This window comes from Carettochelys insculpta, chromosome 5, assembly GCF_033958435.1.
Source record: "Carettochelys insculpta isolate YL-2023 chromosome 5, ASM3395843v1, whole genome shotgun sequence".
In the NCBI taxonomy this organism is placed as follows: domain Eukaryota; kingdom Metazoa; phylum Chordata; order Testudines; family Carettochelyidae; genus Carettochelys; species Carettochelys insculpta.
This window is the reverse complement of record NC_134141.1, coordinates 283,569-295,923: the sequence shown is the minus strand read 5'-3', so window position 1 is coordinate 295,923 and position 12,355 is coordinate 283,569. Positions and strand designations below refer to the sequence as shown.

The window sequence follows — 12,355 nt, the reverse complement described above, 5'->3', positions numbered from 1 at the left end:
GCACTGACCAGTTTTGGTCCAGACACAGTTAAAAGACAGCTGGATGCACAACACTAAGTCCTTGTGTGCATGGTCCTGAATGAAAATAGGGCCCAGCTGACTTTTGAAATAAATGTGGGTCAAAATCCAAAGTGCTTGGAAGACCAGCTTCTTTGGCAGCCGTTCCACGTTCTGACAGAATGTACAACCCTGCTCCAAACACCACATATGGGAGGCTAGGGTCTGGTCCTGCAGGGTGTTGCTTGAGCTGCACTTTTTGGTTCTTTAAGCTATGATGTTGTCTTGGCATCCCAGTTGTGTAGGGATATATCTAGCTGTTACTCAGGAGTTACCCGCCAGAACTCAGCACATGAAGTTTTCATCAAAAGTGAAGTATTGGTTAAAGTGAGAGTCAGTTTCTTGGCGGTCACTTGGTAACAAGTAGGATGTCTTCATGTCACCCTCCTATTTGTGGGTCCATTGATGGCTGATCAGCCCAATTCAGGAGCCACAGGTCTTATCACAGAAGGGGCAGGTGTTTTTGATGCTCTTTTTTCTCCCCCCTCCTCTTCTGTGCTGTGGCAGGACCTCTCAAATTGTGCCACCCCCTCATGGATTACCATGCTCCACTGGGGATGGTCTTGGGTAAAGTTCTGCCAAGTGTCAACAACGATGTTGCACTTTTTCCTTGTGTGCCTTCAAGCATGTCCTTATATTGCTTCTGCTGGCCCCCAACACTCCCCTGTCCTTCCTCCAATTCAGAAAACAATCTGTTTTGTGAGGCACTGATCAGACATCTGAACCGCATGAGTAGTCCAACAAAGCTAGGTCATAAACGATAATAGCTTCTACACTGGTTATGTTCAACTCTTCCAGGACGCTTGTGTTCATACACCTATCCTCCCAAAAGATATTTAGGATTTTCCTGAGGCAGCATTGATATTGTTCATGTGCCTTCAAATGATGTTTGCTTGTTGCCCAAGTTTCATATGTGTACAGTAGTGTTGGAACATCACTTCATGGTATACAAGGAGCTTTGTCTTGGGATAGATGTTCCAGTTCTCAAAGACCCTTTATCTCAGACAGGTAAAAGCAGAGCTTTCACGGCTCAGACAATGCTGGATGTGTGTGTCAATGTCTACTTTAGCAGAAAGATGGACTTCCAAGGCATGGGAAGTGCTCCACATTTTCCAGCAGTTCTCCATTGACTTCAATAGAAGTTACGTGAGACTGTCCCTTCGGCCAGGGCTGGTGGAGCACCTTGGTCTTTTAAATGTTCAGTATGAGGCTGAGCTTCTCATATGCGTCAGTGAAGGGACTTAAGAAGGTCTGAAAGGCTGAGGGAGAAAGAGCAGCAAGCATCTGCTTGTCAGCAAGTTAAGAGTGTGGATTGGATAAATGGACAGTAAGCTGGCTAGAAGGTCGGGCCCAGCAGGTAGTGATCAACGGCTCGATGTCAGGATGGTGGTTGGTTTCTAGTGCAGTGCCCCAAGGTTTGGTTCTGGGTCCTGTCCTGTTCAACATATTTATCAATGACCTGGATGAGGGGTTGCATGGCACCTCAGCAAGTTGGCAGATGACACTAAGCTAGAGGGAGAGGTAGATACACTGGAGGGTAGGGACAGGGTCCAGAGTGACGTAGACAAATTGGAAGACTGGGCTGCAAGAAATCTGATGAGGTTCAATAAGGACAAGTGCAGAGTCCTGCACTTGGGCTGGAAGAATCCTGAGCATTGTTACAGGCTGGGATCCGAATGGCTCAGTAGTAGTTCTGCAGAAAAGGACCTGGGAGTTGTAGTGGACGAGAAGCTGGACATGAGTCAACAGTGTGCTGTTGTAGCCAAGAAGGCTAATGGCATATTAGGTTGCATCAAGACGAGCGTTGCCAGTAGTTCCAGAGAAGTGATTGTTCCTCTTTATTCGGCTTTGGTGAGGCCACATCTGGAGTACTGTGTCCAGTTCTGGGTCCCCAATTATAGGAAGGATGTGGATACACTGGAGAGGGTCCAGTGGAGGGCAACCAAAATAATTTGGGGGCTGGAGCATATGACCTATGAAGAAAGACTGACGGAATTGGGTCTGTTTAGTCTGCAGAAGAGAAGACTAAAGGGGGACTTGATGATAGCCTTCAACTTACTGAAGGGAGATTGCAAAAATGCTGGAGAGAGGCTGTTCACAGTGGTCACAGATGGCAGAACATGGAACAATGGTCTCAAGCTGTGGTTAGGAAGGTCCAGGTTGAACACCAGGAAAAAACTTTTCCCACTAGGAAGGCAGTGAAGCATTGGAATGGTCTACCCAGGGAAGTAGTGCAGTCTCCATCCCTGGAGGTGTTTAAGTCTCGCCTCAACAAAGCCCTGGCCGGGCTGATCTGATGGGCTTGGTCCTGCTTAGAGCAGGGGGCTGGACTCAATGGCTTTTTTAGGTCGCTTCCAGCTCTATTGTTCTATGATTCTATGTTGTCATATGCATACTGGAGCTCCATGATGGAGGTTCATTCTATGGATAATCTTCACACCATCTGGAAGCTTGCCATCAATGAGGTGCAGAGTCATGGTGATGAAGATGGAGAACAGTGAGGGGTGAATGACACAGCCTTGTTAAACTCTCATTTTGACCTCAAAGGGATCACTTTGGGATCCTTTGTTGCTCAAAATTATAGCAGTCACGTTATGAAGCAGCCTCAAGATACTAACGAATTTTGTGTGGCAGCCGATCTTTGAGAGTGAGGAATGAGACGGAGAAATATTAAACACCTGTGATTCTAGCCATTGAAGGATGTAGCAAAAGATAACACACCCCACCCCCTTGCACAACATCAATTTTTACCTTTGGTAATTCCTGAATGAAGGACTGAGGTGCAGACAAGTCAGTCAATGGAAAGCAAACAAAGAGCTGGGCTGTAAAATAAGAATCCAGACCACTGTTTCCCTGAACAGATATGTTTCATGTCCAGAGTTTAACTCCAACTCATCTATATTAAAAACCAGTCCCAAAATGGAAGACAAAGCCTTTAACTTGTTTTAATTGCCCATTACTAAACATGACTAAATAAGGCAGGTTTGCCAATTTGAAAACAGATAACATCACAGGTAAGTGAAGAAGGATTCCAATTTGGGGCTGTGCATGTTTTCTTCAGCAGCTAATTCCATACCTGTTTGTGGACAAATAGAGCTCACTGCTACAAACTGGCCATCCCCTCTCCAAGTGACTCGGGGTCGACAGTCATCTGAGGATGGAGCAGGTGGCACTTCCTGAAGTTATACGGGGGAGGGGAGGGAAAAATATCAAAGGATCAGATGCAAGTCTGAAATTGCTGCTGTTAGAATGGCCATTGGCTACAGGAAATTATTGTCTGCCCATACCCTTTTCAGAAGTCCTATGGATACTTTATTACATCACCAACAACAAGAACCACATTAAGAGAAAATTCAGGTAAAAAAGTTAAGCACTCAGTTATGAAGTGCCAATATTAAAATTGTCAATACAATCTTAATTCAGCCTTCTAATGCATCTGCAGTATGATACAGCCTTTAACGACAGTCATATTCATTTTAGCCACAGATCCGCTCAGGTTTTCAGTGCATAGGACAGACTGTCCTTTTGGGATGAGCAAGTACTACATACTGAAGGAGGCTGTTATCAGTGGGACCCTGTCCAATGGGTTACAGAAGCTGGAAAATTTATAGTGAAAAAAGCAGGGAACTATAGGAAGAGAATAGGACAATGGTTCCCAAAGTTTTCAGCATCACGCCCCCTTTTTAATTTGAGAAATCCTCACCCCCCCCAACCTCTTCTTTATCATCATCCAACCCCCACTTTAACAAAAAAATGAATTTGTAATTTAAAATTAACAAAAATATTGGCATAAAATTGAATTTAAAATTAAAAAAGCACAAATAGTTTTTTGGCACGAACTTTAATAAAAACAATTTAACATCAGAAATAGCAGAAACAAAGCAAATCTAATGTGAAGAATGGTGCAGTATGTTCTTCAAGTTGGGAAATCCTAGGTTTAAGAGATGAATGTATGCAATGCAAATCATTTTCAACATCGTCAATTTCTTTGTTTACTGTTTTAATGTGACGAAACTTGAAAAGCTTTTTTTCCCCACAGAGGTATCTTGATGAAAAAGGAAAAATGTGCAGCACTTCTCCAACTTTCAAATACATTGGGACATATTTTATCCAAAATTCTCCAAGCCTGAGTTTTCAAAATTATCTTTTGTACTTGAATCATATTTTATTTTGAGTGCTTGCTCTTGCAATACTTCTGGTAATGAACAGACATCAAATTTTGAATGGATTGCATACTAATTTATGAATGGGACTGCCAGAAAAGTTGTCTGGAACATGGTGGATGAATTCATCAGCAAGGCAGTCCTGATGAAACACAATTTTGTTCTTCACATCCTCTTTACAAAGTTCTTGGAAATGTTCATTCTCAGTAAATGATGAAAATGTTGGAAAAGAAGAAAAGGCGTCTGAACTTGTGTTCAACATTTCCAAAGCTGGGTTATTTCTGTTAACACTTTGATGGCATCATGGTATGCTAAAATGTTTACAGCGTTGTTTCCTTGCAGCTTCAAATTGAGGTTGTTCAAAGATTCAAAAGTGTCCATGAGGCATGCCAGAGAGAGCTGAAATGTTTAGTCATAAATGCATGATAACATCTTTCTTCTGGTGCTTGAGGGAAAATTTCCACTTCGTCTTTCAGTTTCAATCAACTCAAAAGCATATTACCTTTGGAAAGCCATCATATCTCTGTGTGAAACAAAAAGTTTTATGATCTGCTCCCAAATCCATACAAAGAAGCAAAATGTCTCGTATTTAAAGCACTGTTCTTCACAAAATTGACCACTTTTATGGCCATATTCAATGGGTTATGTAGATAATCTGGAAGGGTTTTAGCAGCCGACACTTGTCTGTGTATGACACAATGAGTTGTGGTTACTGCTGGATTTTTTTTTCTTTCACCAATGTCATAAATCCAGAGCGAGAGCCAAGCATCGCTGGAACATCACCTGTGCAGACATCAACCAGTTTTATCTAGGAAAGTCTACTTTCTTCAAAAAAAGTCAGAAATAACTTTCATAACATCAGAAGCTTTTGATGTGGTCATCAATTCCTTCAAAAAAAACAACAGAGTTCTTTTACAGTTCCATTGTTAATTAATTGAACATAGACAAGCAACTGACAGCATTGTGCTATATCAGTGGTATCATCACAATGGATTGCAAAAAAAGGAGAAGCCAACACTGCCTCCAGAACTTGAAGTTTAAGACCTTTTGCCAGGTCATCAATGTGACGTTTCACGCAACTGTCGGAAAATGACACTTCCAATAGTTTTTTCCTACTTTCAACACCAAGCACAATATCAGCTGTTTTCAACAAGCAAGGATTCACAAGACTTTCTCTGATTGTGTGTGTTTTCTTGGCTTTAAGTGATGAGCAATGACAGTTTGTAAGATACTTCTACCACTTTAGCCAACACTTGAGAAAAGCTCCAGTAGTGTTCAGCTTCATGCATTTCAAATTTTGAAGTTTAGAAGCAAAAAAATCTCTTTTCATTTGTCTGTCAAAGCGCTGTGGTTCTTCATCAAGTATCACTCAAGACAACTAGGTCTCAAGGCATCATTGCTGAAACTGCGTGGTATACTACACATTGAGGATGGTTGATCCTGTTGTTGCCGTAACACGGAAGCCATACTTAATGTTGTCTTCATCACATTTTCTTTTCTTAATCGTGAACATAATATATTAATTTTAAAAATCTATAAAAATATTTTTCCTGATTAGAATAAATTTAATGGACACAAGTTACTCTGATAAGCTATCATGAACATTTATTTACTACTGATGCAGGCTGCCTTATGTAAACCCTACCACCAGTAACCGCACAAGACCAGCTAACTACTCCCACAATAGAACAGTCCCAAACACTCCTGCGAGCATGCTATAAAGTTTGAAAATATTCCATTGCTTTCTACATCATTGTTCGTCCTCTCCACTGATCAAACCGATACCCCTGCACACCAAAGGGCAAAATATTTATATTTGCATTTTGCAATATGAAATTTGAAAAATTATTTATTTATTTATTTATTTTACAGCAGTAGGCTCCAATCCTTTTACACCCAAGATCACTTTTTAAATGTTAAGGCAAGTCCCAAGACTTCACCCTTTTCCTGAGGCCCTGCCCTCCCCATTCCCTTCCTCTCCATCATTTGCTGTCCCCAGCCCTTATTCGTTCTCACTGGATTGAGACAGGCTTTCAGGGGGGAATGAGGGATTTGGGTGTGGGACGGGGTGAAAGGTGCAAGCTCACGGAGGGACTTTGGGTGCCGGAAGAGGTGGAGAATGGGCTGCTGCCTCAGGGAGAGGGCTCCAGACTGGAGAGCGCTGGGGTCAGGTGAAGTGTTCGGGTGATGAGCAAACCACAGACTTGTGGATGTGAGGGTGCAGGAGTTTAGGTTGGGGTGTATGAGGGGCTCAGGGTAGGGGGTTGGGAGTATGATGGGCTCAGGACACAGATTTGCAGTGTGTGGATTGTTCAGTAGTGTTGTGACAGAACACTGGGGACGCGAGAGGCTCAGGACAGGGAGTTCCAGTATATGAAGCGCTCAGGATTGAGGGGTGTTTGGGGACGCAGTGGTTTTATATGATGCTGTGGGCAGATGGAGGCTTGGCCCAATTGGGGGCTTGTCGGCCAGGCTTCATTTTCAAATAAAGTATGTCCAATACAAACATTTCAGCATTGTCTTTATTTATGGAAAAATAAGTCAGGAACCACATAAGTGAGATTAAAAAAATACTACCCCCCAAGCCCCACTGATGTGGCCCCAACTGAGACACCTCCTGCCCCTGGCACCCCAGCCCCATGCAGGGAGGTTAGGTAGGACTGAGGTTCAAGGCCTTAAGCCAGATGAATTCTTCTGTGGTTCCAAGGTTAGTGGAACTTGTGGATCCCTCTACACACTGAGATGGGGCCAAAAACAAGGGCTGCCACAGGGAACAAAGAGCAGGGTGCATGCTTCTTGAACAGTTGGAGATGGCTTGGACTCAGGACTCCCACTCCCCACCCTGATTCCCCATGCAGGAAGGGAGCAAGCTAAAAGGAAGTTGCTGGCAGCCAACAGACCCAGCTTTTTCAGGAAACATGCCATCTATGCGGGGAGAGGGGAAGCAGCATACGCACTTCCTGAGACACCGGCTCTGGTGTGCAGCTGCAGGATTTCCTCTACATGCTTCATGAAGCCAGTGCTACCTCCATTTTTGCAGGAGGTAACACCAGCATAGGCTGTTTCTTGGGGTGGGGGTTTTGATGGTGGGGGGTGGGTCACCTCGCCCACCCCAGAATTGCTTCACCCCCATCCCACCCCCCAGGAGTGCACCCCCTGTTTGGGAACCTACAGAATATGGTTAGAGCAGTTACATGCCACACCAAAGAACATGATTCTTGCCCTCCATCTGCCACAGGACCTATATGACACCAATTCATTCAGAAGCGATCAGTCCCTAACTCTGCACTCATCATTTTCTGAGAGCCTGACTTGAAACTCCAGGGTCCGATTTGCAGAAACGTTCAGCACTCATACTTCCTACTCAAGTCAATGAGAGCTGTGCTGTGAACCTATGATGCACTGTACAGTACACTGAAAAGATCAGTTCCCAAATGTCTCAAACAGGGCGTGCAAAATTAGTGGAATCTTTGGAAAAAATTTTGGCTTTAATCTCTGTGTCTTAACTCCCAATGACAACGCACATCTCACAGGGGTGCTGAGAAGATTTGTTCATGTTTGGGAAGCAGTCACATGTTGGTGATGAACAGAAGAGAAAAGTGCATGAAGAAATTCAGATTTTATCTTCATAAAAGTCTGAACAGTGTAAACAAAAATAAGGCATGGGACACACAATTATGAAGCTTAAATACAATACTGAATCGTTCTTACTGAATCATAATGTCAGTCCCATATATCAAACAAGGTATGGGTTCTGTGGAAAAAACTATACCTGATCATGAAATTAAAGACAGTATCATAAGGTAAACACACATAGGAGCAGAGTTAAGTCTTCACTGGTAACCATCATTCTAGCATTTCCTAACTTTTGAATATTTCACTTTGCATAATTAGCATTTCTTTAACAGATTTTTGTTTGGGTAACTGCCTAGGATTTTAAAAAGTACATGGCAGAAAATATCCACCATGTGAAATCATAGTGAATTTGACAACCACATAAAACCATCAGCAAGGCTGGAAATTTAAATCCACAGCAAAGACTTCTCCACTTAACCCAAGTACGGTTAGACAAACTCAGAGAGGTAGTCATGTTAGTCTGTATTGTCACAAAACAAAAAAGGAGTCCTGTAGCACCTTAACAGCTATAGAGTAGAACTGCAGAGTTATAGACAGCAGTTACACACTAACCAGTCAACCACATACCTCATTTGCAACCAGAAATACACATCAGGCAGCACCAGAGATGCACACAGGTACAAAAAGTTAGTACAGAACTGCGCTAAACACAGACTACTAAAAAAAAATAAAGGTAGAGCAGCATTTTTTCTGCATAGTCAAGTTTCAAAACTATATTAATAAATTAGCCTTTAGTGGTAAATTCTTGAAAGAACAACCATAAAGTTATGTTCACAGTTACAAACACTGTTGCCAAAGTGTTCATAACTGTGAGCTTCTACTGTAGTACAGTAAACTCTTTCATATTCAGCATTCTATCATCTGGAACTCTCAAACAGGCATTTTAGCCGCAAGTAAATTTTAGTTACCTTTTCCTTAAGTACCATATAGTGAAAGTAAATACAAATACATACACCAAATACAGCATAAGTTTACAGTGTGGTGTTGGTAAATAAAGTATTCTGCATACATTTTTGTTTCATATTATGTAACCTTGTTTTTTGGTGTTATGAATTGCTAGGTATACCTCTCTTTTATCCAGAATATTTGACTACCTGGCAGCCTCCCGATCCCAGGACTGTCAGATACGAAAGAAAGAATTTACTGTAGATTGTCATCCTTTACAAGGAAAAACCACTAGCTAAGGCACTTTGCCAGTGGATTTCACAGATATTTGCAGATAACAGAAGACAAGACAGTTACTTCCATAACTGTTCAAGATGTGTTGCTCATGTCCATTCCAAAGTACATGCACACGCACACCAGTAGCCACTGGGTTGGTGCACCTGAAGTGGCAGCAACACAGGCCCTGCCCAACCCTCCCCCAACTCAGTTTCTTCTTGACAGCTACTCCAACTGTGGGAAGGTGGGACGATTTGAAATGGACACAAGAAACACATCTCAAAGAACACCAGTTACGGACGTAAGTAACTGTCTTCTTTGAGTGATTGCTCATGTACGTTCCAATGTAGGTGAATGCAAGCTGACCTTAGGAAGTCGGGTCAGTGCCTCAGAAAGATTGTAGTACAGACCTGCCCACTGCAGCATCCTCCCTAGTGTGCTGCATGATCACACAATGGGCTGCAAACATGTGTATGGAAGACCCCAAATCTTATGAACCTCCCATGAGGGGGGTAAACTACAATATGAAAGTACGTGTCCTGTAAGTCAAGAGCAGCAACCCAGTCCACCGCCAAATCCGGCAGTGGAATAAGTCCCAGGGACACCATGCGAAACCTGATCTTTTTTTTTTTTTTTTTTTTTAAAACAGACTTGTTCAGGCCTCACAGCTCCATGATGGGCCTCAGTCCCCCGCTTCAATTTCAGAATTAGGAAATAATGGGCGTAAAACCCCTATCCCCTGAATTGAGGGAGAACCTCCTCTATTGACCCCCGCTCAAGGAACGACAATCTCCTGCCTGAGCAGACTCTCATGAAAGGGGTCCCTGAAGAGGGGCAGGGAAGGGGGGTAAAAACTGAATTGGATAGAATATCCCCCTTCTACCATGCAAAGGACCCACTGATCCATTGTTACACAGCACCAATCAGGATAGAAGGCGGTAGGTGGAACAAAAACAAAGGGTGCACTGGATCCAATATGTGGAGTGGTGTGGTGCTCCTGACTGCAGCTCAAAAATTAGACTTCAACCCTGGTGGGGGCTTCTGGTGCCCTGGCCAGGTTGGTTAGAGTGTCTCCTACCACTACAACTCCACCATCTGTTCTGATCTCTAGGCTGCTGGGGGAATTGCCTAGGAGGAGGGAGGAGGTTAAAATGTCTGCACTGGGTCACGGGGTATGAAGACCAGAGATCTTCAGGCGCACCTTGAGTCCTTGAGGCTGTGCAGCCTTTTATCAGTTTTCTCTGAAAAGCGGGTTGGCGCATCAAAAGGCAAGTCTTGGATTTTTGGATTGCTGCACCGCATAGGGTAGGCCCGAGACCTGCAATCAAGCCCCGTCTCATGACCCTGGTCGCTGCATCAACAGCATCCAAGGTAACCTGCAGGGCTGCACATGAAATGAGCTTGTTTTCCTCCACAACCATTGTAAACTCAGGTTTTGCGTCTAGAGAAGCAAACTCTGTAAATTTTGTAAAGGAGTCTACTCCCCAGGGCTTGCTCGTTAGCTATAGTAAACCTACCTCCCATACAAATCTAATTGCTTCACCACTCTATTCTTGGGCAAAGGCCCATGGAACCCTTCTCTCTCCTTGTGGTTAGCCACGTCCACAATCAGGGAGTCAGATGGCAGGTGGGTGAACAAATGCTCATTCCCCTCAGAGGGGATAAAGTAACACCTCTCATTCTTCCTCGCGGTGGACTGGGCTGAAGCAGAGGTTTGCTACACGATCTTGGCCATCTTGGCTATAGTTTTAAATCAAGGGCAAAGACACGAGTGGAACCCAAAGAGGACAGTATGTCTATCATAGGGTCCATTTCATCTTTAATCTCCTGCACCTGCACCTCTAAGCCCTGGCCCAGAGCAACTGTTGAAAAGCTTGGACAGCCTCCAAAACTAGGGATGTAGAAGAATCCACACCACTGTCAGCAGAGGAAGATGAAGAGGTCCCTGCTTGTCCCGGATAGCCTGAATCCACGGCCATGGAAGTGTCTAGAGCATTTCCTGCCAGGTGTGGTGGGAACAGCTGTGACATCTGCACCTTCCTGGCAATGCAGATATCTGCACAGTGGAAGAGGGAGGAGAAGGAAGCGGTGGGGTCACTGGCTGCAATGGCACTGGAAGATGCCAAAGAGCACAGCACCAGAGGAGGCGGCAGCAGTCAGATTACCAGAGCTGGTGCCACTATCAGTCCTGAAGGTGTTGGTGCTGTGGAAACCAATGGTGCTGAAGACAAGCCGTCCACAGGGAGAGGCAGCTCTGAAGATTGATCTCACAATAGTGCCCCTAAAGATGCCGATGGTGCCAAGTGCAACAGTGGTGCCCAGGACTGATAAACTGTCCTTCGGACTTGTGAAATGTTCACGGTGTCCACAAAGGCCACTATGGCACCCATTGTCAGTTCTGCAGTCACTGTCCCTGTGCTGAGCACTGACAGCGTCGGGAGGAAGAATGGGCACTCCTACTTCTCCCTGAGCTAGAAAAGTAGGAGTCCGACTCCAACGCCAAAACCAAGGCAGCACCAAGGAGTCTCCACTGGCACCGAGGGGGAAAATGGTCACACCATCATTGCCAGCTTGCCTCGTGATGGAGGACAGCTCTGGACCTGCTTCAGTGGCGGTGAACACCTGTGCAAAGAAAAAAGCACCGTGATTCAAAGCAGGCTCTGCGCTGCTCTAAATGCTTTAGCATCGACAGCATGTTTGGCGAATACAGGCTCAACCTCAGCACCTGCATGGATGCTCAAGCTCCCAAGGCATGCCCATGGCATGGCCCTACAGCTAATGCCTGGGATTCCTCCTGGCACTTTGATGGCATGGGGAACTACTCATCTGTCATGTTTTTTCCTTTTGTGAGGCAGCAGGGATCGAGACTTGTGTTTCCTGGAGTGACAAGGTGCCAGCCCTTCCTCCCGGTGACAGACATCCTTCACTAGTACCAATTCAAACTCAATGTTGGCATGCTCAGCACCGATGATGTTGTACTCAGCCCCGCAGACAGGGACTTGTCTGCTTGGAGCTGCCTCTGTCAAAAGGATTTTAAGCTACTGCACTCTATCTTTCAGAGTCCTTGGCTTAAAAGATTGGCAAATAGATCAGTAATCCCACTGGTGACCCTTGGCTAAACACTTCAGGCACGCAGAGCGAGGGTCGCGTTTAGGCATGTTCTTGACACACTCTTCACAGGCCCTGAAGCCTGGGAATTATGGCATTCCCCAACAATTGTCCTTCAATCTCAGTAGACCTTCTCCACGTTGTCCAAGGTCTTCCCCTTTTGCTTTTTCCCCAGGAGGTTCCATGTGAGAACGTGATGGACTATGCTGGAAGATGTTTTTCTGAGAGTG

At 44.5% G+C, this 12,355-nt stretch overlaps 1 protein-coding gene across 5 annotated transcripts in view; it reads right to left on the bottom strand.

Moving 5' to 3' along the window:
- The window catches only part of ELP1 (elongator acetyltransferase complex subunit 1), a 167,001-nt gene that overhangs the window by 135,584 nt on the left and 19,062 nt on the right, over positions 1-12,355 (bottom strand). For all 5 annotated transcript variants that reach the window (XM_074994466.1, XM_074994465.1, XM_074994467.1 and 2 more), the window contains one exon: positions 3,134-3,233. In XM_074994466.1, the coding sequence (XP_074850567.1) occupies positions 3,134-3,233 (100 nt within the window). The remainder of the gene's footprint in view (positions 1-3,133; positions 3,234-12,355) is intronic.